General features: G+C 51.2%; 9 protein-coding genes across 9 annotated transcripts; 5 read left to right on the forward strand and 4 right to left on the reverse strand.

The window, feature by feature from the left end:
* The first annotated feature begins 245 nt into the window (after nucleotides 1-245).
* Nucleotides 246-1,667, forward strand: V8C40DRAFT_283277 (uncharacterized protein). Its single transcript, XM_083221918.1, has one exon. It carries the CDS (start codon nucleotides 410-412, stop codon nucleotides 1,511-1,513), a length of 1,104 nt encoding a protein of 367 aa, XP_083068417.1. The 5' UTR covers nucleotides 246-409; the 3' UTR covers nucleotides 1,514-1,667.
* V8C40DRAFT_283279 (kinase-like domain-containing protein) lies at nucleotides 1,668-3,944 on the reverse strand (the record flags this gene model as incomplete). The annotated part of the gene is made up of 7 exons (XM_083221919.1): nucleotides 1,668-2,707; nucleotides 2,766-3,056; nucleotides 3,116-3,162; nucleotides 3,220-3,420; nucleotides 3,473-3,764; nucleotides 3,821-3,861; nucleotides 3,939-3,944. 7 exons carry the CDS (start codon nucleotides 3,942-3,944, stop codon nucleotides 1,780-1,782), a joined length of 1,806 nt encoding a protein of 601 aa, XP_083068418.1. The 3' UTR covers nucleotides 1,668-1,779.
* A 1,402-nt stretch (nucleotides 3,945-5,346) lies between these two features.
* On the forward strand, nucleotides 5,347-7,037 carry V8C40DRAFT_256462 (DNA-directed RNA polymerase I subunit RPA49). The gene is made up of 3 exons (XM_083218276.1): nucleotides 5,347-5,531; nucleotides 5,593-5,903; nucleotides 5,969-7,037. Exons 1-3 carry the CDS (start codon nucleotides 5,390-5,392, stop codon nucleotides 6,830-6,832), a joined length of 1,317 nt encoding a protein of 438 aa, XP_083068419.1. The 5' UTR covers nucleotides 5,347-5,389; the 3' UTR covers nucleotides 6,833-7,037.
* Nucleotides 7,038-7,239: 202 nt separating this feature from the next.
* Nucleotides 7,240-8,463, forward strand: V8C40DRAFT_256463 (ClpP/crotonase-like domain-containing protein). The gene is made up of 2 exons (XM_083218277.1): nucleotides 7,240-7,576; nucleotides 7,758-8,463. The coding sequence occupies exons 1-2, from the start codon at nucleotides 7,389-7,391 to the stop codon at nucleotides 8,386-8,388; spliced, it is 819 nt and encodes a 272-aa protein (XP_083068420.1). The 5' UTR covers nucleotides 7,240-7,388; the 3' UTR covers nucleotides 8,389-8,463.
* Nucleotides 8,379-11,435, reverse strand: V8C40DRAFT_117199 (COG1/VPS51 family protein). The gene has a single exon (XM_083210873.1). The coding sequence runs from the start codon at nucleotides 11,071-11,073 to the stop codon at nucleotides 8,485-8,487; it is 2,589 nt and encodes an 862-aa protein (XP_083068421.1). The 5' UTR covers nucleotides 11,074-11,435; the 3' UTR covers nucleotides 8,379-8,484.
* A 63-nt stretch (nucleotides 11,436-11,498) lies between these two features.
* V8C40DRAFT_256465 (rRNA-processing protein SAS10) lies at nucleotides 11,499-13,031 on the reverse strand. The gene has a single exon (XM_083218278.1). It carries the CDS (start codon nucleotides 12,899-12,901, stop codon nucleotides 11,537-11,539), a length of 1,365 nt encoding a protein of 454 aa, XP_083068422.1. The 5' UTR covers nucleotides 12,902-13,031; the 3' UTR covers nucleotides 11,499-11,536.
* Nucleotides 13,032-15,082: 2,051 nt separating this feature from the next.
* Nucleotides 15,083-19,004, forward strand: V8C40DRAFT_256470 (chloride channel). Its single transcript, XM_083218279.1, has 7 exons — nucleotides 15,083-15,725; nucleotides 15,835-16,211; nucleotides 16,282-17,412; nucleotides 17,476-17,808; nucleotides 17,874-18,254; nucleotides 18,315-18,425; nucleotides 18,491-19,004. Exons 1-7 carry the CDS (start codon nucleotides 15,512-15,514, stop codon nucleotides 18,551-18,553), a joined length of 2,610 nt encoding a protein of 869 aa, XP_083068423.1. The 5' UTR covers nucleotides 15,083-15,511; the 3' UTR covers nucleotides 18,554-19,004.
* Nucleotides 19,005-20,421: 1,417 nt separating this feature from the next.
* V8C40DRAFT_277637 (aminotransferase class-III-domain-containing protein) lies at nucleotides 20,422-21,916 on the forward strand (the record flags this gene model as incomplete). Its single annotated transcript, XM_083220979.1, has 2 exons — nucleotides 20,422-20,621; nucleotides 20,707-21,916. The coding sequence occupies 2 exons, from the start codon at nucleotides 20,422-20,424 to the stop codon at nucleotides 21,914-21,916; spliced, it is 1,410 nt and encodes a 469-aa protein (XP_083068424.1).
* Nucleotides 21,917-23,125: 1,209 nt separating this feature from the next.
* Nucleotides 23,126-24,681, reverse strand: V8C40DRAFT_117278 (uncharacterized protein). The gene is made up of 3 exons (XM_083210874.1): nucleotides 24,450-24,681; nucleotides 24,265-24,379; nucleotides 23,126-24,207 (listed from the first exon to the last, which is right to left on the reverse strand). The coding sequence occupies exons 1-3, from the start codon at nucleotides 24,477-24,479 to the stop codon at nucleotides 23,414-23,416; spliced, it is 939 nt and encodes a 312-aa protein (XP_083068425.1). The 5' UTR covers nucleotides 24,480-24,681; the 3' UTR covers nucleotides 23,126-23,413.
* Between the last annotated feature and the right edge of the window lie 1,708 nt (nucleotides 24,682-26,389).

Genomic DNA, 26,389 nt, shown 5'->3' on the forward strand with positions numbered 1-26,389 from the left:
GGATGGGTCTTTCTTCAAACGGGACGGTATCGATATGTGACCAAGAAAGAGTCACGGGTAGCGGTGGGAACGGATATGGGCGAGGACTGGTTCTTGTGCGTGAATTTGTATGATTTTAGATTGTTGCGTTTCAGCGCGTAACCTAGTCCATGATACCAATACCATTGCTGCCAACGTTTTTTGGAAACTGTTGTGTTCTCTTCCGCCTTGTGATGCTGTATGATTGATGGGTGAATGTAGTTTACCTCTATGACGGGACGGGTTTGTACAGAAGCAATTCACTATAGGCTGTTTTAAATGGCTGTGTTTTCAGTTTTCATCTTGTGTTTGACCAGCTCCTTGTACATTGTAAACACTACATCTGAAGGAGCAGAGAGTGTGTATTCAACGCAAGGCTCGTTCCCCCAAAATGTCTTCCACGCAAATTACACAACCGTCACTCGCATCTGACCACCCAAGCCAACCATCCAACTCATATCTCAAGAAAGCAGAGAAGATAAACGACAATCACCAGCCAGCAGACCTCTTACTCACAATCAGCCATGCCGCCGTAAAACGCCAGCGGGAAAGCATTCAGCAACGAGAGAACCAGAAGAGCTTAGACCGCAAGTGGAAGGAAGAACACGTGTTGAAGCCACAAATGGAACGGAAGGCAGAGGAAGAAGCTGAAGAAAAGGCCCAGGAGTTGGTGACTGAACTATTTGAGAAAGAGTTGACAGAGTGGAGAGAGCAGCGCGACAAGTCTTCGGCGAGAAACTATCTTTCGAGAGCAGAGGTCGATGAACAAGTACACAGATTAGTGGAGGCAGTCATTCAGGGCATCGGCATGGAAAAGCGTCGCATGGAAGATGGGACGGAAGAACCGCACGAAATCTGGCGCTCAAGAATGATTGCCCTAAGGAAGCAAATAACCGCCGTCTGGAACGACAACGACAGAAGGATTCTCATGGGCGTGCCGCGTTATGTCGAGGGATATCCGGTCAGGGAAAGGATTCGGCCTCCAATCTTTTTGGCTTTGAGGAGGCAGAAGATGTCTGGGCTGAGGGGGTGTTTGCAATGTGAAGTGAAGGGATTGATGTGTTCGATGAGTGTGCAGGGGAGGGTGTTGGGGGATGAGTTGATGGATAGAGGGTGTAAGAGGTGTGAGGCGGATGGGGATCGGTGTATTGTTGACTGTGAGCTCATTGAGGAGGAGGAGGAAGAGGGAAAGGTGAAGGAGAAAGTCAGCCATGTATGGGATTGGTGGGATGGAGCACCGGAGCGGGAGCTGGACGAGGATTCGGCAGAGGAGGCCGTGGAGATGTGGGAGCGCCGAAGAAGGGGAGCGAGGCTGGAGCTGATAGGGGGCGCCATGCAGTGGGTTGAGGTCAGAGGTTTCGCGCCCCAGGGCGGTGACAAGAGCGATGGTGGTGATAATAGCGAGAGTGGTGACAAGAGCGAGAGTGGTGACAAGAGCGAGAGTGGTGACAAGAGCGATGGTGGTGACAATGGTGTTGCGAGTTCGACGGCTTGATTCAAAGAGGGCATGCTTATTTATGTGCATTGCAGAAAAATAGAAAATGTTGTTTGAAATGTTTCATTCTGAGGAATCTGGTGATATATCTGAAAAGCATCATCTGGATTCTCTTGCATATCTATCTTCTAGATGGAGTCATCAACCTACCTAAGTGATTTCATTTCTTTTCAATCCTCAACTCAAAGAGAGTCCAAATCTGAAAACATTCACTCCTAAATGAGTCGACTCATTCGCAGCAGCTCACATCTGCAAAACACACATCTTCACTGGAGAGATTGCCGTTTTTCCCCCGCAGGAGTGAAGCTCTTACTTTCCTCGCCTCCAGTGTCCCCATTCTCCATAGCAGCCTGCATGGTATCAGTCAAAAATTTTGCATCCAGTCTTTTCAGCTCTGCCAAAACATCTTGTCTATGAGTCTTGGAGTGTGGTGGCTTCAAGTGCCTGTCAAGGCCAGGCAGAGGGAGCTGAAGCACATCGCAAACTCGCAGTTGATGGGGTGTCATAATACGGGTCCCTGGCTTGCGGTCCTCGCCATGACGATCCCGAAGTGGTGTATTCTGGATCTGTTCCTCGTTTCGAGTCACATCGGGGCTTTCTTTTGACAGCTTAGGCTTATATGTTAGCACACCAGTTCCATGCGGTGGTGATGGCAACCCTGGCAATGGCCCTACCCTAGCCGCCTTCATGTCTTGTTGGAGACCTCGAAAGTACCCTGACGTGTCTGTGCAAGGTGGCGAACTCCACCGTATCGATTTATGAGCACTATTGGTAGATAATTTGGTAGGTACTGATAGGACTGGAGGAGATTGAAGGCTAGCCAAATCCCAGGGCATTGGCTTGAGCTGAGTGTCGTCGCCCAGGTCTGATAGGCACCGTCTATCAAGCTGTTGAAAGAATTCAAAATGCTTTTGCGGTGTACAAAACCAATCGTGGCATTCTGCCTCGGCGGCAGTTATTCGGTTTTCTGGTGTTAGCTGAAGACATGCCAAAGTAAACCTTTGGCTATTTGAGGAACGTTTTGGCGAGACGTCTTTGATCATAGCCTTCACCGTCTGTTCAATGGATTGTTGATCTATGCGAGTCAGATTTTCGAAGCTCTCCACATCAGAGGTCAGCAATCGCAGCGCGACAATGCCAAGTGACCATAGGTCAACGGCCGTAGTTTGGGCCTCTCCGGTTGAAAATAGTTCTCTATAATATCCTTATTAGCCAAATTCTTGCTGAAAAAGCAATAGATTCTTCGTCTTACGGAGCCTTGTATTCAAATGTGCCAATATCCGTCACCATTCGGCTGCGGCGAGGAACAGCGCAGGCACCAAAATCCGACAGCATAATTCGATGATAGGCAATCTTGGGAGAGTATGCCAGCAATATGTTTTCCGGCTTCAAGTCTCTGTGGATGATGCCCTTTCTGTGAAGGTATGCGAGGCCACGTACCACTTGTCGGAGAATAATTCGACAATCAAGCTCTTGAACAAATTCATGGCGATTGATGAAGGAGACAAGATCACCTCCGGACGCAAGCTCTGTGAAAATGTATCTAGTTATATAATCAATATTTTGGCGGTACTTGGGGGGCGTGTTAGATTCGTTGCTCACAGAGAATGCGGAGAAATAACAGCGTCAATGTAAGGCAAGATGTTGGGCTAGAGCAAGTTAGCATCCTGTTGAGACGTCCAAGTCTTCATTGGAAGCAGACTCACGTGCTTGAGCTGACGGAGAACATCAATCTCCTGAAGTTTCCGATATAATTCCTCTCGAGGCATCTTGCCATCTTGTCTACCCAGGTTGACTAACTTGCAGACAAGCTGCCGCTTAGTCTTCTGTTCGACGGCCAAGTAGACAGCTCCCTCTGCGCCGGTGCCAAGGCATCGTGGAGATATGACATATTCGTTTTCAAAAACCTTTTCTTGTTAGAACGAATGAACACTAGTAACGGGGGCGAGGAGGACGAACTCGGCATTCGTCTTTCTGAATGGCCGTTAGTGGCCGAGGTGGAGGCGTTCGAGGTTGGTGGAATATGAACTTCCAATGGGGTCGAATTTCAATGGAATCACCATCCTGTAAGAGATATCCAGAAGATATTTGGGGGCCAACGCCAATAATATGGCCGTTGACAAAAGTTCCGTTGATAGACTTGCGATCTCTTACATAGACGTGGTTGACTGATGGTTCGTAGACAATCACGTATATCTCACAGTGATTTCGAGACACAAGGTTTTCTGAATCGGTCTGAATAGAGAAAGCGCTGCAAGTATCATCAGCAACGCAACTCCACAGACCAGATATTAGTCCACAGCCTACTTGGCATCCGGGTCTCGTCCAATTCTGAAGATTTCTTGCTCCTAGATCGGAAATTCTTCAATAGGCTGGTCACTGATCCGGCTATCCACCAAACGGAGATATGCAGCGGGCAATTCACAATCATCATCGCAGCTGTTGTCTAAATTGGCTGTTGCAGCTTCCATGACGAGCAATTCAGTATCTCAAGAAATATCAAGAGACTTCAAGGTGCATAGAAGGTCGGCTAAAGGGTCAAGAAATTCACGAATGCATATTTGAAGGAAGAAACCCAGAATTCTCAAATTGAGTTTCCTCTGCTTTCCTATCGACGCTGCTACCCTAGAAATTCAAGAATACCAGTAACCAACCGACTTACAATGCCACCTTCGCTCCTGCTCTCTCAGTTGCTCCATCATGAAACGACACACAGTACATACACGGTGTTTACTCATATAATTTGCACAGTGTATCTTGATGCCCATGCACGGGCCTCAGTGAGGGGCCCACGTGATACCCGGGGGGTTTGTGCCCTACAGCGGCCTTGTCAAAGTGCTTGAAATTCCCCCGCTCTCGCGAAAGTTCCTTTCTTGTACCTCATCCCAACAACGATTCTCATCAAAGAACAAGTAAGGTTCCCTGCCCCGCGGTGCATTTGAAGGCATTTCGCATCGACAAAGGGCATTGGCGTTGTGCCAATGCTTCGTCTGATGCGAACGCCGCCGCCTTGCTGCTAGAATCACCCCACTAACAAGCTCCCAGACGCATCGTTCAAGATGAGAGCCAAATGGAGGAAGAAGCGCGTTCGTCGCCTTAAGCGCAAGAGAAGAAAGATGAGGGCTCGCTCGTAAGTTCTATCCAATTTGCTGTTGCTGCTGCACAAGAAGCTTGAAGCTAACTGGATAACCAGCAAATAAACGACTCGCTCTACTACCTGACTTGACACATCTTTCACATTTTGAATGAGTTCACGATAAAACACGACAAACAAGGCTGCTGCACCACGGTACCACACTATGAACGATTACGACCATCAAGTTGGAATCGGCATATCGGTGCGCTTCGCCAATTCAGCTACGGGAGTCAATGGACGAACGCGAGAGATGAGGACTGGACAACTTCAGCCAGGTGGAGACATCGTTTTGAGGACGCGAAGGCCATGAAGCAAAAAGCTGCTGCAAGAGGCACGCTTAGGATCGATACGTTGCTTGACAAGATCAAAGGCAGAATTTACTTCATTTCCAAACCATTTCTAAAGCTCCTACGTGACGTATTTTTGTCGTAATTGTTGCAATGGTAAGCATTGATTGAGCTGGTGAAGCTATGATGCTCGTGTGACCTAATTTCTCCAATACAGTTTGTGTGCGAGCTGGCACTTGCTACCGATGGAGCTCTGCAGCTATGCTCCCCTGCTGCCATTAGTGACGTACATTGCTGGGACTTTAGCTGTGTGGGGTTTCGTCTCTCACCGCCCGCCCGGGTAAATACCGGCGAAAGATTTCCTGCCGCCCGATAACCAAAATTTTTTGGAGCAGATATCCCACTTGGCATCAAATTCAGGTCGAAGAAAGATTGCAGACGCTCAACGCAAAAATGTCGGATCTCAGCAACAAGAAGAGAAAGAGAGATGGGGAAAAGGCTGGTTCTGCAAAGAAAAAGGTCGTCATTGACGCACCGGCTTCAATTGCAACCGTCTCCTCTGTTCTCCGGCCCAAATCATGCCCTCCTGTGATTGGTACGCGGCGCATTTCGTTGTCGAATTGGGTCGTTTGCGCATCTGCTGACAATCCATATAGCAAACACTCCAGGAATGGAAATGCCCTCGAATTTGGTTTTCAACTCATATATTCCCAAGAATGCCTCCTCAAAGTCCAAAAAGGCAGCCGACAAGGCACTCCTGCTGCACTCCACGACGCACCGGAATCTGGACTACACGGCAAGAGAAGAAGAGTCGCGCGACTCAAAGCCGCTTCTGAACCACTTTATCGGCATCTACGATCCTAAGACTGGCAAATTGCAAGTTGTCGAAGCAAAGAAGATGGTCGTACGAGGCGCCGTTCGCTCTAAACAAGTGCCAACTTCTTTAGATCAGACGGAAACCAAGAAGGTAAGGGCTCACACCTCAATGCGAAATCTTCTGGAGATACAATGTGAAATTCTAACGTACAACAGAGCATCATGGACCAGAGGACAGATCTTGGACAGACTTTCGGAACGAAGAAGGCCAAGAAGGTTATTCAAGACAAGGTGTTGAACGCCATCGCTCCGCAGAAAAAACCTGGCGACTTCAGCACGCCCAAGTTGGACGATGCCTCCAAGGCTATCCTCAACTCCATTGGCGCAGTCACATCCACAATGGCCTCAAGAGAAGAGCTGCAGGCAGTTATCGACGAAGCCAAGCCGGTACCCAAGGCGAATCTCGACGCAGAAGACATTTACGACGTATACCGCCCCGAGGAAATCATCGGAACAGATATTCTCAATCTTGTTCCTATTCGAGAATGGCAGGAGAAGGCGAAACACGGCGAGAGCATCCAGTTCCGCTCTCGATATGTCGTCTCTCGCGTGCAAGCCATTGCCTCCAACGAAGATGCCGAGATGCGACTGCGCGTGCTAAGATACCTCTCCATCGTCCTGCTGTTCTATCTCTACTCAAAACCCGGCCGCCAAAAGGGCACTCGGCAGTTGCCGCCCCGAGAGAAGCTCCGGGAGCTGCTTGCTCCAGCCCCTGAGGCGGTCGTTGAAAATATTCGTCGCAAGTTCTCGGATAATGGCCAGCTGAGGAAATTCCACATTGACCTGCTCATCGCGCACTGCTGCGCACTTGCCTGCATCGTGGATAACTTTGAGGTGGACACGCAGAACCTGAGAGACGACCTGAGGATAGAGCAGAAGGTGATTAACCAATACTTCCACGAGATCGGAGCCAGGGTGAAGCCTGTAAAGGACAAGGCGAAGGATCGAATGCTGCACATTGCCAAGCTTGCGCTACCACTAGACTTTCCGAAACAGCGACAGATCAGAGCTCGTCGATGATGGATATAGTTTGTACGAGGGGTCTGAAAAAGTGATAAAAGACAGAGATGTGAAGGGTTTTTACAAATGGGGGGAGTTTTGATTCTACGAGCGGGCGCTGTGAGATATATATACATATTTCCCATTGTTCGACTGCTCTCACTGCATAGAGGCGTCGTTTTTCAGAAATACACAGTTTCGCATTCACTCATATCGATAATCAGCCATTAAACTAAATAATCCACCGTGAGAAACATTACAATTTATTCTTGAAGGCATTAGATTGACAGGGTAGGCGCAAATTGCACGAATTGGCAGCCAGCGGGATCTCAAGCCGTCTCGATGCCCCGCAGAAATGTTACCCGTAGACCTCGGTATGTCTGGGGTAAAAGCGCCGGGATCTCATCTCTCACCTCCAGTCTTACATACATATATAACAAAACAGAGAATCACTGCTTTTTCTTTTCTTTCTTTTTGCGATTTCCCCTTAGATTCATTGATTGTTATACCATTCATAAGATTTCGCTATATAAAGTATCGTTAAAAGAATTGATACAGGAATAAACCAAGCACAAACATGTCGTCCAGCGTAATCTCCATCGAATACCGCGGCCGCGTCGCCGTCATCACCATCGCCAATGAGAAGAAGCTCGGCGCGATGAATCAAGCGCAGTACTTTGAGCTATCGCAGGCGCTGAGGGAGGTGGCCAAGCATGATGAGGTGTTTGTCACGGTTCTGCTGGGCAAGGGCCGTTTCTTTTCAGCGTACGTGACTCTCCTCCAATGCAATCTATTATTCTCCTATCTATTTAAGCGGCCTCTTTTTTCCCTTTCTATACATGTTTCCATATCATCATGAGAGAGATATTCTCATCATGGGGGAATGTGAAAGAGACAAATGAGTTGAGAAATCTCGTGTATATCTCATAGCTAACCATCAAAACAGCGGCGCGGATGTCTCCATCGGCAGAACAAGCCCCAGCGACCCCGACGAAGCTCGCAAGCAGTGGCTCCAAACATTCGTCGCCTTCAACCTCAACATCACAGAGGCCTTCGCCTCACACCCAAAAATCCTCGTCGTAGGCCTCAACGGGCCCGTCATCGGCCTCACCGCCGCAATCGTCTCCCACGCCGACTTCATCTACTGCGCGCCGCACACTTTCCTCCTCACCCCCTTCTCATCCCTAGGTTTAGTCGCCGAGGGAGGCTCCTCGCGCGCGTTAGTCACGCGGCTTGGCCCGGCGAGAGCGAATGAGGCGCTCATCATGAGCAAGCGGATTACGAGCGCGGAGCTGGAACGGTGCGGCTTCGTGAACAAGATCTTTGAGGATGTGAAGCAGGGCGAGGATGAGAAGTTTAGGGAGCTGCTGCTTAAGGAGGTGGATGAGAGGTTGGGGGAGCATCTTGTTGGCGATAGCTTGGTGGGTATTAAGAAGCTGATTCGGGGGCCGGAGCAGAACATTGTGAACTTGAGCAACTTTAATGAAGTGTTTGCTGGTTTGGAGAGGTTTGTTACTGGAGTTCCGCAGGAGGAGTTTAGGAAGATTGCGAGTGGCGAGAAGAGGCACAAGCTGTAAATATGAAGAATGACGTTTCTAATTGTATGTACTTAATCCGTAATGTCGTGAAAAAGACAGCCCGCTGAGGGAAGCATTGTGCTATATTTGCGTGTCTCATGCTAATAATCCAAACAACAGGCTCGTCCGGCTCCAAAAGTGCTTTGCTGCCTTGCCGACGTGTTGACGTGATGAATCTTCGAGACCAGTGCGGTCATACACCGCATCTTCCAGCTTTTGGAACTCATCCCCCGTCTCACCCGCTTCATTTCCGACCGAGAGACGAAGGAGAGAAATGTCAAACAACCACTGGACACAAAGATCTCGCAGTTGGTCGTTGTTAGACGTATCGTTCTCTTCTTTCTCAGCCTCTTTCCCCTTCTCATCATCAACGGCCTCCTTCTCCTTCTCATCATTAACGGCCTCTCCCTTTTCCTCGATCTCTTCCTTTGCATCTCCGTCGTTTTCTCCTTGACCATCTTCTTTTGGCTCCGCCTCTTTCTCGGTATCTTCTTTTGGTTCTTTTTCTTCCTCTCCATTGGCCTCTTCCGGCTTGGTTTCTTTCTCCTCATTCTCTTCTTTCGGCTTTTCTTCTTCCTTTTCTTCTCCCTGTTCAGTCTCCTCCTTCTCCTCGTTGACCTCCCTGTCAAATACTATGCTCTGGAGTTCTTGATTCCAAGCTTCACATAGTCGCCGGCTAACATGTTTCTTCAAAGCGGCTAACGCAGCCGCAGTCCACAGATCAACTCCCGCCGCCGATAGAGAGAGCAGTAAGCTATGGAGGAATTGGAAAGTCTCTGGTGATGGCTGATTTGGTAATGCAGGGTTGCCCTCCCAAAGGGGTCTACCAATTGCTATCCTCACAGAGAGTCCAGCCGTCACGAATTCATCCACAGGGGATTCTGATGCTGAGAGAACAATCGTCTGGTGGAGCGCCGGGACCATGCTCAGGCCAAAATTCTTAATGGTGTCGCGCTGTGGCAGTTGGCGACGAATATCTCTCAAAACTCGAACCAGATACATAGCGATGGCGCTGCTGCTGCCACTCTCGGATTTGCCGTCCCACAGCTGCTGCATCTCCTTTTCGAGGCTCTCAAAGGACGCATCAAGACTGATGTCTAGCTTCTGCTGCAACATCTTCGGGTCGTCCTTACTTAACAACTGCTGTCTCGCCTCTATAGTCTCTTCATCTTCGATTTCGTCAAAGTCGTTATCCCATCGCTGCTTCTCTAGTTGCCCTACAACCTCTTTTACGTCGTCGATGATATGAAACCAGGGGTAGTAACAGTTGATTGCCTTGGAAACAGCATCGCTGCGGCCGTAGAATCGTGAGGCGACCTCTTGCAGGAACGGGCGAGCTCCGCTGGATAGGGCATCCTCGTAGCCTTCTTCATCCCATAGTCCTGGCACTTTCCCTGTCGTGCCATCTTTCCAGCTTTCCAGCGTAGCCTTAATCTCGGAGCCAACAATATGAAGTTTGGTGACTTTCGAGTCCAGAACGGCAAGCATTTGCGCATTGACGGCCTTTCGCAAACTGTTTTGCATCTCTTCGGGATCAATCCCTCGCACCTTGCTGCCTTCACGTATCCATAGCTGAAGAAGGGTTGTTCGCAGCTCCGTTATAGATTTGAAATCCTGCATGGTCTCTAGCGTCTTGTTCAAACCACGAAGCAACACCTCTTGACCCTTTTCAACCCAGCTGTCAAACATCTCCCTCGCCTGCGTCCCGTCAAGGTCGTCATGTCGAATAAAGGGCGTAAAATATTGAATCTCTTCGCCACACCACCTCTCGAAAATGTCGAGTCGTAGTCCTTCCAGCTTCTGCAGCGAGGCGTCCTCTAGAAGGGGTTTCTTCGTCAGGGCATTGAGCGCCTGTGAGAGCTTGTTCGGCACCAAAGCCTGAACATCCAATAGAGTTCGGGCGTAGAGCGTAAGACTCTGGATCACATCCTCTGAGCTTCCGACGCGCTCGTCTTCTTCGGAATCCAAGGCCACCGCTAGGGCTTTGAAGCGCACTTCAAAAAAGTGCCGTAGAGTATCCTTGGCACCGGAGCTATTTGCAAGACTGTGCGCAGCCAGAGCCTTTAGCACGTCGTCCCTGTCAGAGTCGGCACCAGCCTTCTCCATGGTCTTCTCCAGGGTTCTCTTGAGCCGGCGGCGCAAGCTATCGAGCTTCTTCTTGGCCGCATCGGCGGCTTGTCGAGCCTCGTCGTTAGGGAACTCAGTCCCTAAACTCTTGACCAGGAGGCGGCTCAATACCCATACTTTGGCCGTCAGCACCAGTCTGTCGCCTGTTTTGATGCTCTCGTCCAGCTCTCCACGACCCCTCAGTAGCCTGCCGACTACCAACAGGCACCCATCTAGCAACCTTTGCCTAGCAGCCTCAGCAATATCTGACTTGCGCTCCTTTTCAACAAACTTGGCCATGCCAGCAACCTTTGTCGACACCACTGCCCTGCCACACCGCCAGCCCATGTTACCAAGGAGCTCCTGGACCGCATCGTTGTCGTTGCGCATCTGCACAATGGTATCGGCCGTGCCCAGCAGATCGCGATAAGACCCGCCTACCCGCGTGCGCAGGCGACTTGCTTTGTCCTCGATCTCGACATGAAGGGCCTTGTGAATGGAGCGAATCTGCGGGAGTGTGTGGCTCGCGGAGAAGATCTGGTCGGAGGTGGTGAACTTGCTCGCGTCGGGAGCAGCCATTGCGGCTTGGTTGCGTGGTGACTGCGAAGCTTGAGACTGAAAAGCTATCGTATGAATGACATTGAAAGATATGACAGTCTGTAAAGACAGCTAGTTGCAAGCTCAGGATTGCTATCGTAGCTTGGAGATGATGGTGTAGTTGCGAAAGGTAACTTGACAAGTAATAGGTCGTGATTTAGTATGAAGGTGGGGCTGAAATGACAGCTCGGGTGGTTCTTAAATTAGCACCTCAACAACGCCTAGTTACCATGAACATCAAAAGAACAAGTCCATGGCCACGCTCCATCATAAAAATGACGTTACTCTCTTATGAAATGCTATTATAAAAGGAGATTGAGAAAATATTTAAATATAATGATGGCTCATAAATGATGTCGACAAATGTCTCGAATTCACTTTACAAATTTACAAGTTATAAGTCGAGTTGGACAATGTGATGTGTATATTAATCGCAAGAAATATTCTACAGCTTGGTGCTCTTGATAACGGTGGCATTGATACCGCTGACTTCTCCCCGGTAACCTCCTTTGGGCTCGCCGCCCTGCCACACTGGCTTCATGCTCTTCAGCTTCTTCTGCTTAGCCTCGAACTGCTTTCTCCTCTTGACTCTAGGGTTTCGCACGTCCTTGCTTCTCCTGGGTGCCAGGCCCTTGTTCTTCTGGATGGCATATGTAATCTTGCGCTTGCCATCCTCCCCGATGACCTCTGTTTCTACCACCCTGTCGGCCTTGCTTGCGGCCGCATAGGCGGCAAATCGAGCAGCCTTGTCGTCCTTCTTGGCCTTGGAACCATGAGCCACCATGTCGTAGTACTCATCTTCATCATCGCGAAGTGCATTGGCAGTCTTGGTGTCGTCTTCGTCGCTATCCTCGCCAAGGGCCGCGCCCAGCTTGGAATCTCTCTTTCCTCGCTTCTCGGCCTCGGCAAGGAGGCGAGCTTGACGATCTCGAAGACGCTCGCGGTGGGGGATATCCATGTCACCGCCGGCGTCACGACCAGCACCGGCACGACGGTTGGCCTTTTGCACAATCTGGGATGTGTAAAACTTCAAGCTCTTCTTGCGTGCTGCCTTGTCAGCAGCTGCACGAGCATCCAAAGTTTCCTCTTCACCAAAGTCTGAGCTGTCGTCATCCTGGTCGCGCAACGTCTTGTCCTTGCTCTTAGCCTTGGATTTTGTGTTGATAGGCAGGTCATAAAGATCAGCGACTGTCTCCTCAATCGCCTTGGCCTTTGCCAGCTTCTTGGCCTTGCTTGCCGCAGAAGCCGCACTCTCCTTGGCCTTCTTGGTCTTCTCCTTTGTCTGTACGATTGATTCGTATTCGTCCGCCTCAGGGATAGAATCAATGTCTTGCGCCAATGATGCGTCGGTGGTGCTGAGTGATCTCATGTCCTTGACTCGCTCCCACGCCTCGCGGCATTGGACCAAGGTCTCCATCACATCGTGGTCACGAAGCTCGGCAGGATCAATTGTTTTCTGTGCTTTGGCGGCGTCTCGGGCCGGTGATGTAAGGATGGCCAGGTAACTAGCCAGTGAAGCAACGTAGCAGCCAAGCACCCAGTATTTGATGGCTGCCAGAGACTTGCCGGTCGAAGCCTTGGCATCTGCCCTTAGAACCTCCAGCTGGGGCTGCAGCTCTTGGAAATCCTTGACGAGATAGTCAAACTCGGGATATCGAGCAGAGAGCAGCTTCAATCGCTCCTCGGGACCCATGTCGTCGGTGATCTCGACCTCCTTGAGAACCTCGGTCACGGTTTCTGCGCTTTCTTGTTCTTCTTGCTCAGCGGCAAGCCACTCGTCTCCGTCAAAGATGAAATCCTCTTCTGCCATCTTTGACAGCTTCTTTTGCTGCAATCTCTTGGCCTCGGTCTCTTCCTCGAGAGCATCGGCCTCGGTCTCGATGTTGTCCGCATTGTAGTATTCCTTCTTGAATGCACCCCACCAGCCCTCCTCTTCACCCTCCTCTCCTTCAGCTCCGTTCTCTTCATCTTCTGAATCATCGTGCCCTGCGGCAGCCTTTCGTTTTGATTTGCTCGGCCGGGGCTTCTTTTCTGAATCTGAGTCTTCGTATCCTAATACTTCTTCGTCTGAGAAGTCAATCTCTTCTTCGCCCTTTCTCCGGCGCTTCATGTTGGGCTCGTCGTCGAGCATGATTGTGTCTCGGTTCATGAAAAATTCGTCTTCTGAGTTGGCCACATCTTCGTATGTGTTGACCTTGAGGCGAGCGTCTGCCGGGTCCAGCTCTTTTGGCCCGCTGGACTCGGCAGCGCGGGAAGCCTTTCTCTTTTTTGCCATGGTTGGAGATGTGGAGTTTTGTATTTGGAGGATTCAAAGACTCAATCCGCGTCTCTGGAATAGAGTCTGTGAAGCCTTGGTTTAAAAGCTGAGAGTGGTGTGTCGCTGCGCCAGTCGATGGCTACGGCCGTTGGAACTTTTCGACGGGGCTCTGAAATTTTCCTGGCTGATAAGATAAGAATTTTGGAGTTCCTGGCACTACCAAGGTACGTACCTGCAAGAGTGCATCCGCTGCGTTTCCACCGGAAATACGTGCGTCCGCCACCATTTTAGTAGCCGCCTAAACCGCCGCTATTACAACCTTCAACTCCCAAGCTGACTTGCAGGAAAATGACACGGGATACTCCAGACTCCATACGGGGTATAAGGACGCTTGCTTTCATCTGATCTGGGGAAATAAAAGTTGCAGATAGACTATCGTGGAGGTGCTGATGCCGCATCGTCACATGAAGAGTGCATTTTCTTGTACTAATACCACCCAACACTACCAAGCCCCCTCTCTGCTTTCCATGGAGGCGAATCATGTAGACGAATCATGTTAACGGAGGACCGAATAAACTTGGAAGCTTGTTTCTATATCTACCCACTAGACATAGAGGGGGGCGATGTATAGATGGCGTGACACCTCGAAAATAACGATACGACTTTAAAATCCGTATTTCCCGCAACCCTTTGATAGCACCAGCAATACATCTTGAGGCTCCCTCCCACACCAACATCAAGCAACGCCTGGAGAAGATGCAGCCATAACGTGAGATGCTTAGATCATCCCTCCACCAACAGCAGAGGCGCACACCACACAAAAGCCTCCCCCACCCCAAGCATTGTTTGGCTGCCGCCCGCCTCAGCCTTTAATTGCGCCTGTGGCGCCCTTGTGACAGGCACGATTCGACTGCGTCTCTTGATCTCTCTTGATCTTGTGTCTCCCGCATGTGATATGCTCCCTCCCTTAGTACAGGCACCAACTAAACATGAATTCCAACCCCGGACTCCCGGTACTTGTCATTGATCCGGGGTAAATGGTGTTGCTATATACATCCAGCCAATGCATGAGTCGTTAACTGTGAGCTGTACTCGTAACGCTACTCCTGCTCACATGTTGCAGCATGTACAAGCTACCGCTGCAAGGCTGCTGCTTGCCCGCAATGCATGTCGGATGATGAAATACAAGGCCCACTCAACTGAACCCTGAGCATTTGTGGTCCAAGATGACGCACCCCCGATTCTTTGCCGAGCCAGTCGCAAGCACGGCCGTGCATCGTCCAAGTTGCGATAATGCGGCCCACGACCCTGCTTGCATGGCGGATTCCTCATGCCGAAGGCGGTACTGTACAAAGCCTTTTTCCATGTCTTGGGTTCAATGCAATACTACCTTGCAGGTACAGCAATGCCATGGACTTCCACCTATCGTAGCAGAATATTGTTTGTTATCTGCGCCTATCTTGCTCGTATCGATGCACCAAGATCAACAGCCAAAAAACAAAAAAACCACCCAGCATGGACCCATGGCTGCCCAAAGACCCTCCGCCCATCAAACAAAAACCCAGCAATCAGTTCACCTGACGGCGCTGATGGGGATGCATGTGGAATAGCTCAGCACCAGTGGGCGGCGCATGGTTGCTAGTTCGGCAGGCGAGGCGCTTGGCGACCCCAGAGCTGGAGCTAGAATAAATTACAGGATAGGCGCTGCATCCCCCGAGACGCGCCGATTTTAACGGTCAGCCTTGCCTTTAATCACGAGTATTATCAGCTGCATCATTTTTATTTTGATGGCTTCAGTTTGTTGTTCCGTGGCTTCCTATAAGCGTCATTGATACCTGCTGTGTTCTGTTCTTTGCCTTGTGTCAACCCAGAAACCAGAAACAGAGAGACACAGACAGAGCCTTGCCCCCCTTGCCGAGGGTACTCCGTCACTCCATCTCCGAGCCAGGGCCTGATGACCAACCTACCTCTTACCTAGTGCATATCATATCATACCTACCTAGTACTACAGAACTCGTACTATTGCAGTGACCTTGATAGCCCACGCCCCCATCGAGGCTTACCGCATCCATGAGTCCGTTATAACTCCATCATTTCTCGTCTCCTCTTGTCATTTACTGTACTTGTACTTGCTTTCCCATCTTCCGCATCAAACCCACCGCCATGGCGGATCGAGATGGCTACGGGTCGGCATCGCAGCCCGCGTCCCCCCGTTTGTCTCGCCGTCCCTTTCCCATGCGCCGTCAGAACTCGGCAAATGAGCAGCCTGACGAACGCTCCCCACTGCTGCTAAACAATTCTCGATCGCGTATCCGAATCCACGGCGGGGCAGCCTCACCACGTCCCAATTTATCCCGCGACCAGAGCTACTCAGGAGGTATGTTCGGACGGAAGAGATAGAAGAGGGGAGCTCTTTCATCGAGGGGATTCCGAGGGTCGCATGCAGCTTCAAGAGACTCGGCTAACAGCATTCCGTGATTTCACAGACAGCAGCCGCGGAACTCGACACCACAGTCGCCGCTCTTCTTGGAGCGCACGCCTCGTCCATGCCTTCTCCGAGCGGTCCATGTCAGAGTCCAAGGGCTCCATCTTCCCCGACGAGCGCGTGTGGTACGATCAGTTCACGAGCACCGACTGGGTGCACGATACAATCGCCGATTCCTACCGTGTGAGGGCGCTTCGGAGTAGGAAGGATTTTTGGGGCCGAGTCTTGACAACCATCGATGGTAGCCAGGGATGGATTCTCAGTGCCCTCTGTGGCTTCGTCATCGCCTTGATAGCGTATACAGTCGACGCGGCCGAATCAGTGTTTTTCGATTTCAAGGATGGGTATTGTTCGAGAGCGTGGTATTTTGACGAAAAGGTAGGGGCAACTCATATGAAGAGAGGGTGAGAGAAACGGGTCACGGAGTGTTCACTAACATCATATCCAGAGATGCTGCCCCGGTGGGCGCACTGAGTGCACAGACTGGAAGACATGGTCCCAGGCGCTGCATTATCATCCGTTCGGGGAGAAATGGACGGATTTCCTCATCTACGTCGGCTGCGTCGTTGGCTTCGCAGTTGCTTCGTGCTGGGTCGCCCTGTGGACAAAGACGGTGGTTCCCTCGGCCTACCGTTTGACAACCCTCGACGAAAACCTGGCCGCCGAGACTCCTCAAGCCGCCGACGAAGGCCCCGGTGATGATAGTGCCAGCCCCCGGCAGGTGGTCGAGAGGAAGCCTGAGAACCCGCCAATGGTCTACTACTCAGCAGCAGGTAGTGGTGTCGCCGAAGTTCGAGTCATTCTCAGCGGCTTCGTTCTTCACGGATTCCTTGGTCTGAGAACATTAATCTTGAAGATGCTGTCACTGATCCTGAGCGTCTCTTCGGGGCTGAGCATTGGCAAAGAGGGTCCGTTCGTCCACATGGCGACCTGCGTTGGCAATATCGCATGTCGTCTCTTTGCAAAGTACGATCGCAACGATGCCAAGAGGCGAGAGGTTCTTTCGGCTGCTGCAGCTGCTGGTGTGGCTGTTGCATTTGGAGCACCGTTGGGAGGTGTTTTGTTTGGTCTGGAGGAGGTGTCATACTTTTTCCCAGCCAAAACCCTCTTCCGCACATTCTTTGCCTGCATCATCGCCGCGCTGTCCCTCAAGTTCTTGAATCCATACGGCACGCACAAGATTGTCATGTTCGAGGTCCGCTACCTGGTTGATTGGGAGTATTTTGAGCTGGGATCCTTCATTTTCGTTGGTATCGTCGGCGGTGCCATGGGGGCGCTCTTCATCAAGGCGTCCAAATACTGGGCACAAACGTTTCGCCGAATCAAGACCATCAAGAAGTACCCCATGCTGGAGGTGTTCCTCGTCGCGGTTGTGACTGGCCTTATGAGCTATTGGAACCCCCTGACCAAGGTCTCTGTGGCGAAGCTGCTCCTCAACTTGGCATCTCCGTGCGACCGCACCAAGGGCGATGGACTTGGACTCTGCCCGAGATCGGTGGATGATATTCCTGAGATCTTGAGAATGTTAATCATTGCCTTTTTGATCAAGGGTTTCTTGACCGTTATAGCCTTTGGAATCGTAAGCTCCCTCATATCATTTTCTCTTCCCGTTGCTCCGAAATCATACTAATTCGCTCAACAGAAAGTCCCCGCCGGTATTTATATCCCATCTATGGTCGTCGGCGGCTTAATGGGCCGGATTGTTGGTCACCTGGCACAGTGGCTGGTTCTTGTCACACCCGACTGGAGTGTCTGGGGTGGTTGCGCAACTGCATCGGACGGAACCTGCATCCAGCCCGGAGTTTATGGCCTAATTGCTGCCGGTGCAACCATGTGCGGTGTCACACGGTTGTCTGTGACGTTGGCTGTCATTCTGTTTGAGCTCACTGGCAGTCTCGACTATGTGCTGCCATTCTCCCTATCGATTCTTGTGGCAAAATGGACAGCAGATGCCATTGAGCCAAGCAGTATATATGTGAGTGAAACCACAATGGGTGGAGGCGGCTGATGAAGAGTGACGTACTGACTCGAGGATGATAGGATCTCCTTACAAACATGAATGCCTATCCATTCTTGAACAACAAACACAAGCCCATCTTCACAGGCGACCTGACGGAACTCGTTCGACGTTTGCGAAGGGAGAGGGTGATTGATATTACGAATTCACCAATGGTCCCTGCCTCGAGTCTCCGCACCAAGCTCGAGCTCCTTCATCGCCATGGTGAGCTCGATGGCGGTTTGCCCATCCTGAGGGAAGATGTCCTAGTGGGCCTCATTCCGGCTCCAGACCTTCAGTTTGCGCTAGACCAGCTTCAAGACGAAGGCTCAAACCTCTGCTTGATGGATCAGATCCCCAGCATCGATGACGACGACGTTGGCAGCGAGCCCGATCCCACGGACTTTACACAATTCATCGATCCGGTACGTATTCAGTGATAACACAAGATAGAAAAGTTTTTGGTCCGTGCTAATAGCGTACAGGCACCTGTTGCCCTAGATATCAGGTCGTCGATCGATCTGGCGTATGAGTGCTTTGTTAAGCTGGGTCTGCGGTACGTTTGCGTCTTGAGAGACGGCAAATATGCTGGCATGGTAAGTCACAGTCCGAAATCAATTATCTCTGGGCGGTGAAGTTTCTAAACATGAGTGTACTATAGATTCACAAAAAGACATTCGCCAAGTATACTCGAGAACTAGAAGAAGAGCAAGGCGGCCATTGAGAGAGACTATCGACGTGGACGTTGGAGATTGTACCAGTATAGAAAACAAGTTGTACATCCGAAGAGGAAAGAGGTAGACTTGTTGCTTTGCATGCATATTCATGGCGCATTTGGTGTGACCGATGGGATTCCAGTCGGCCAACCACGGGTTGTTTTTTTGTTGTTTTTCTTCTTTACAGAGAGCAAGCATGTCGACTTGCGCGCTGCCTATTGGGCGGAATATTGCATTTTTTGGATGTGTACATGTACACATTGACAGAACATCCTTGGAGATGGGAAACGCATTGAGATTGCGCAGCTACAGGTTTACAGGCCGTGCTGCAGGATTCGTTTTTGGCGACAAGATCGAAAGAAATTACATTATAGATGCTTCTATTTAAACCGAGATGCGACCGTATAGTGAAACAATCCATTCTCTTCTATGTAACTAAGATGTGAAGCGCGGCTCAGGTCAGTAATGCTTATGTTCCTATTGGAGTCGAGCCGGGCCGGAGCCGGAGCCGGTGATGAGGAGCTGACCGGAAGCCATGACAGAAGCTCCCGGGACAAGCTCTTGTACACCCCTTTGGGGGAAAAAAGAAGCCCAACCACTTACTCAATGGCAGCCGGCATTACTCAATTCCATATAGATAATGACACGAAATACAAAAGAGGAAAAAGCCTGTTCTTCCCGTTCTAGACAATTTCGTAATAACTGCAACACTCGATACGGCGGTGCTAATCATGCACGCCTTTACATTTTATTGCCTTATCTTGGATCCGATTACAACACGCGAATCGGGGCCCCACGTGGTTGTCATAGCCATAACGGCAAAATGGCGTCAGTCAGGCCGCCATAAACTACTCGACTTGTACTGGCGCGCCCTTGACGCAGGACCAACTAAAACGTAAGACGAATGAAAATGCATGGCCCGGCGATGGTCAGGTGCGGAAGGGCGGCGTTGGAAGAGATTGGACAATTAACTGGGGGGAGGAAGGCCGAGGTCGGATGGGGGGATTATGGAGATTTGGAACGCTGATATCGAACATTGAGTGTTTGGATGGAGTTTTTCGGTGTACTTAGATTTAGAGCTGATGGAATTGAATTGAGGCTTGGGACACTATTCAGAACTAGCACGGGAATCTGATCACAGGAACGAGAGTAGAATCACGACCAAACGATTACCCAAATAGATCGCCTGCCCGACTTGGCCAGCTTGGCGGAACTGTTCACCACGGCCGGAGGATCCAAGATGCTAAACAGCCAATGGGCGTCCACCCGGGATCCCGATTGCGGCTCCTCGACGGACCCCAAGCAAGAACAAACCCAGACCCTCTAAACATCCATATGTTGTTTTGTTGCTTGTAGCGGTTTAGTTTAGCTCAAACGCCGTTTCGGTTCCAATTGCAATCATCTCTCTCTTCCCCCGCATTCCCCCCACATGCACTGATAAGCCGCCGCCATCCGTCGATAAAAAGGGTCGAGGGGTCGCACCCAACCAAACAGTGTGAGACGGGTTGACGGAATCTGTTTTGAAACCAAATTACCTGTGTGTGACCATCTTTTTGAGAGACATCGGCTAGGTGCAAACAGGCCATACAAGTGAGAAGCCTCGCCAATTGGAGCTGCACCGTCGCCCAATTGCACCTCACGTGGCTCTTTGAAGCGGGGAGACGGAAGCGAAGCTCTGTCTGTCATAGCTACGACACTGACGACTCGCAACGACATACCACAGCAAACAAACAAACAAATTACATAAAAGCACACACGCAGCTCGCCCAAGATGCCTGCCCTCCGTGCTGCTCAGGCATTGCGTCCTGCTATCCGATCTTCTCTGCGCGTTTCCTCCTCCTCTTCCTCTTTCTTGAACCGCAGCCTCGCTGTCAGAATGGCTTCGTCCAAGGCCTTTGTCCAGGGCGAGCCCGATGCCCCCGTGCTCAAGGCCAGCATCCCTGGACCTCAGAGCTCCAAGAGGATCGCCGAGCTGAGCGAGGTGTTTGACACGCGCAGCATCAACATGATGACCGACTACACCAAGAGCGTGGGCAACTACATTGCCGACCCTGATGGCAACTACCTGCTCGACGTGTAAGTGCAAACAACACGCCCAACCCAAATTCCGAATCCTGCGCTCTCCCATTGCTGTCAACTGCTAACACATCTTGAAAAACAGATATGCTCAGATCGCCTCCATCCCCGTTGGCTACAACAATCCCGCCCTGGCAAAGGCCGCGTCCACGCCCGACATGGTCAACGCCATCATCAACCGCCCTGCCCTGGGCAACTTCCCCTCGCACGACTGGGCCGAGATCCTCAAGACGGGCATCCTCAAGGTGGCGCCCAAGGGCCTCAACAACGTCTTCACCGCCATGGCCGGCTCTGACGCCAACGAGACCGCCTTCAAGGCCGCCTTCATCTACCGCCGCCAGCAGGAGCGCGGCGGGCCCGACGTCGAGTTCACCCAGGAGGAGCTCGACTCCGCCATGAACAACCAGGCGCCCGGAGCTTCATCTCTTTCCATCCTGTCCTTCAAGACCGCCTTCCACGGCCGTCTTTTTGGAACCCTGTCCACGACCCGCTCCAAGCCCATCCACAAGGTCGACATCCCCGCCTTCGACTGGCCCCAAGCATCTTTCCCCAAGCTCAAGTACCCGCTGGAGGACCACGTCGAGGAGAACGCAAAGATTGAGCAGGCCAGCCTCGACGAGGTCGAGAAGCTCATCAAGACGTGGCACATCCCCCCCGCGGCCGTCATCGTCGAGCCCATCCAGAGCGAGGGCGGCGACAACCACGCCACCCCCAACTTCTTCCGCGGCCTGCGCGCCCTGACACGCAAGCACAACGTCCTCCTCATCGTCGACGAGGTCCAGACGGGCGTCGGCGCCACGGGCAAGTTCTGGGCCCACGACCACTGGAACCTCCAGGACCCCCCGGACATGGTCACCTTCTCCAAAAAGGCCCAGACGGCCGGCTTCTACTACGGCAACCCGGAGCTGCGGCCCAACAAGCCCTACCGCCAGTTCAACACCTGGATGGGCGACCCGGCCCGCGCGCTGCTCTTCCGCGCCATCATCGGCGAGATTGAGCGCCTCGACCTCGTCAACCACACCGCCCGCGTCGGCGACTACCTCTTCACCAAGCTCGAGGGCCTGCAGCGCAAGTACCCGGAGCAGTTCCAGGACCTGCGCGGCAAGGGCCAGGGCACCTTTATCGCGTTCGACAACCCCAAGCGCGACCAGTTTTTGGCAAAGGCCAAGGAGTTTGGCATCAACATTGGTGGTAGCGGAGCCAGCGCCGTGCGTCTGCGTCCGATGTTGACGTTCCAGGAGCACCACGTCGATATCCTGGTGGATGCCCTGGAGAAGATTGTCAAGGCTCTGTAAGGGAGAGATGAAATATAAAATAAAAACAAATATTAGCGTTTTGATATATATAAAAAAGTAATGTATTCTGTTATAGTTACAATGACATAGCAAAAATTGAATCAAAACAGAATTGAGAACCACCTTTGATGACTCTTTCAAGAATGTCTACAGAAAACTATCCAAAAAGAAAATGAATGTGTATCATGAGTGTTAACCAAAATGTGCCACATCGATTCTTCTCATGACACCTCAAACACATTTCTACTAAATCAGTCTCTCGTCTCTCTATCTAGTAGATTTACATCTGCCAAATACTCAATATTTGGAGATATATCAATCTCCCATTTCGTACTGCCATATCCCTCTCACTTTGCAGTACCATCCATTCACTTCATCACCAAACCAGCAAACAAAAAACCAACATCTAAATCAAACACAAAACAGAGACATCCGCAGTATCAAAATAGATTAACTCCCCTATTTTTAGAAACACACACTCAACATCCCGTTGCCAACGATTTCTGTCCAATAGCCAACATCCTCCCTTGCCAACGATTTCTGTCCAATAACCAAGTCCCCTCCCCTTGCCTACGTTGCTGCTCCAATCGAACACCCATGTTCAACCCAAGACACTCAAAACGCCTCTTTTTTTTTTCGTGCAATCACAGTGCAGCAAAATATCTATCACCCCTTGAGCAAAATAGAGAGAGAGATGAAAGCATTCTATTCGTCGCTATCCAGTAGAGACTATTCCGTACCAATACGTACTCGTATTCTGCGTGGTATACGTGTGCACATTCCAAAGGCCAAAGGTACTAACTGCAGTCGTTACATCGAGAATGGACAAACTGCAGAATACTACCTCCCTGGCCATACCCCCCCGAGCGCCTCTATAAACAAAAGATAACCTACCAGCCAACCTCGTTGATCTAATCCACATACCTGAATAGTACTCATACAATCTTCAGATGCCAAAAAGAGATTTTGCATCGTCGAATTCCCTATGGTGCAGAAATGAAGGCTACCCGTGGTTGTGAAGAAGGAGAAAAAAGGGGGCCGAGGTGCCGTTCAACGGCAAGCCCAGCCAAATCTATCCGTAACATGTAAAAGGAATGAAAGCAAGTGCAAGATAGCAGATAGCCCACCCTATCATGAGATCATATCATTCATGATTGCCTAACTCATTTGCCAAGCCCAAATTCATCATGGTTCATTTAATCCATCCATGTCAAAGCGGCCGACTTCCAGGCCATGCAGTCACCAGACGCCGCTGGCATGCTTCGTCCCCACACAGTAAAAAGGAAGGAAAGGGAAGAAAGGCGGTAAACAACAAGATGCAGGTAGAAAGACAGAAAGCCGCAAGAATGCAATAAAAAAGACAAGTTGAGGGTATATAAAGTCACTCTGAAGGAAAGAAAGCTGAGAAGCTGCATCAAAAACATAAAACGTATCCCTGTGGAGCATCTCTGACGCCGTTGGCCGAGATGCGCTTGAAAAATCGAAACCACAACGTTGCTAGGCCTTGATCTGAGATGGTGGTGCCGCAGATCCAACCGGCATGAAAGGTGACTGTCGTGGTTCCGGCTCCAGTGGGACTGGGCGAGGGGGTTGGATTTGCCCCGACTCGCGAGCACCTGTGGAGTCTGTCTCACTTGACGCTCGCTGCGGCGATGGAGTTAGACAGAGAATATGTAGGATCTGCGTCTTGCAACTTACTGGCCGATTACCATAGTCCAGAGACGATGGAGGCGTGGTAACAGGAGGTAGATAGGGACCAGGAGGAGGCGCAGGAGGAGAGGTAGAAACCGAAACTGCACCCATGGCCGTTCGTCTTTTCTTCCTACCTGGCGGCGAATCGAGAGGTGGTAGGGTATGAACCGAAGGATGCGGCTGAGAGTTTTGAGCATCGTCCTGTCGTTGAGCTGCTGGAAGAATAGTTCGAGGCGTATTCGGACCGGGGTTGAGCTGAGCAGGCTTGGGGGCGATGGTGGCAAGTCGTGCCGGAGCGGCTGTCTTTCGGTCTATTCGCGAGGGGCGTCCTCTCTTCTTTGGAACTTGAGTACTAGGGGCTTCGTACTGAACGGGTCGTCTATCTTCAACGCCATCCGCCAGCTGCCACGGTGACATATTGCCAGGCGACGTCGGCATGGCCCCAGGCGTTTGGCCGCCAGGGCTCGTTCTCGGCGCAATCTGTCTTGGCTGGTTCATACCGTTGCTGATCAAATGATCATTCTGAGACATTGAGGATCTGTGACCTGGGGCTGTCGATAGGAGGTTCGCGACTTGCATGCACTGTTCTAGGTTGCGGCCTATGTAGAGTTAGAAAAAAACGAACCCGTCACAGTAATGATATATCGTCACCATACCTGTTGGTATTTGCATGGTCATCCACTTTGGGTCGAGCACATTGGACTCAACAAATCGTGCCAGTCTTTCGATATCAACAGTGCTGCATTTGATCATCTCTGCGAGAACAAACCGCTAGACAAAGACACTTTTGTTAGATTTTGGCTTTCAACAGGGTTTCCAACGACTGTGTGATCCAACATACCTTCTCATCCAGGGAAAACGAAGCAGCCATGGTTTCTGATAAGGTGGGGGAAATGGTGTGGTGAACGTCAGAGAAGAGAAGAGCAAAGGAGAATAGAACGTGATGCCGATTCTCGTGCAAACATTGACGCTGCGGTAAGTATAGGGTTTGAAAGGACCGCCGAAAGAAAGAATATGACGAAAGTCAAAAGATACAAGTCCAGAAAGTAGTCGAGATGAGGGAGTTTATCGTCCAACTGCAACGCTGCGAGGCAGGGCGAGAGAGTGTCGTAGTACGGCTCTGATCAAGATAACCTGATTGTGGTGGTTGTGCAGCCACTCCTCCACGAGACCCCTCTCAGGCAGATCTCGCAGGGCCAACAGTTAGGACAAAAAAAAAGTAGGCCAGAAACTAGTCGAGAAACAAGGCCTGGTCAAAAAAAACAAGCCCTGCAGATGGGCGTTGCTCCCCCGGCAGGCAGTGGAGGAGGGACTGGATCCTCCGTTTTCCCTGTCCGTCAATGTCGTCTCCAGCCCACTATCGTGAAGAAGAAAAATGCACGACACCGGCTAGCAGGCGCGCGGCTTTTTCCAAGGGCCTCGTGGTTAATACGAGCGGGTTCTTGGGGGTCTCGAAGAGAAACAAAAACAAATGGAGAGGCGCGGGTTGTGCAGCGTCGATCCGCGACATGCAGTAGCACGCTTGTTGCAGGCAATGAAGCGAGCAGATGCAAAGAAAGACGAGAAGGGTGCAGATTGCCGGGATGGAGAAAAAGCACGGCCGGTTGCCAGATGTCAAGCCGTACGTAACGCACCCCCGGCGGTTTTTATGATGACCTGACCTGATGCGAACGAGCTTGGGGGTCCGAAGTGAATGTGTCGACAGTTGCAGCAGGAGGCGAAAGGAGAAAAGTTGAGAGAGGAAAGGAATCAAGGTCCAGTTCCAGCCCGTCTCTCTTTTAAGAGGTAAGAGGGACGTAGACAAGAGAAAAGGTTGCCACGGTGGGCTGGGGGAAGCCACCACTTGTTGCGGGATGCTGATGAACCAGGACCTCTTTGGGGAAGGGAATAACGGATCCAGATCGAGGCCAGACCAGAGAGCAGAGCAGAGAGAGCCTGCGAGGCAGTTTGTCCAAGATCCGAGAGGCGAGGCGTTTGCAAGCGTAGCGTCCAACAGGCCGCGCTGCGCCGCACGTCTAAAGCACCTGCGTTTGAAATGGAAGTGGACTATAGCCAACCTGGACGTGATCCTGTACCCGTCCGTCCTCGTAGGCGCGGTGAAAACGGTGTTGAGTCAGTCAGTACAGCAGCAACACGCTTGTTGGCACCTCAGCAGCAGGTACTACTAAGTAGGTATGGAGATAAGCAGTCTGGTGCAGCAGCCAAGCAGCAAGCAAGCAAGCAGCTTCTCCACGGCCCGGGTGATCGATGCTCGCCCTGGATCTGGGTTTGGTTTCCAGGTTGAGTGAGTTGCTCTGGTGCAAAGCCCAAAAAATACTACCCGCCCAGGGCCCCCCTGGCCTGTCTAGTGGTAAAAAAAATCGATAGAGGCGATTCGAGTGCTCGTGCTTGTGCTTGTGCTTGTACCGTCTGTACAGTAAAGCAAAAGAGGCACAAGTACAGTGACCACGAGCTGGAGCGTAAAGGAGCGCAACTCGCACACAAAAGCAGAGGCCGGCACGAAGTACGTGTACCGAGGGCCGTACCTCGTACTCCCGCCCGGCCAGAGCCACCATCTGGGAGGTACTTTGCACATCAAATGATATGCCCAGGCCTCGTAGCTATTCTATTTTAGCACCCGGCAAGGTCGAGTATGACGGCACCCTGCAGTGGCGATTTGACACAACGATCCAGAGGCCGCCGCACTAATGTAGGGAGGGCCGTCGACAGGCTGGCGGAGGGCGTCTGGGTGGCGTGTCTAGGTCTAGCCAGTTGCAGCCGTTGGCCAGTAAAGGTAAAGGC

Source organism: Trichoderma camerunense (assembly GCF_050948025.1).
Source record: "Trichoderma camerunense strain CBS 138272 chromosome Unknown V8C40scaffold_22, whole genome shotgun sequence".
NCBI classification, from domain to species: Eukaryota; Fungi; Ascomycota; class Sordariomycetes; order Hypocreales; family Hypocreaceae; genus Trichoderma; species Trichoderma camerunense.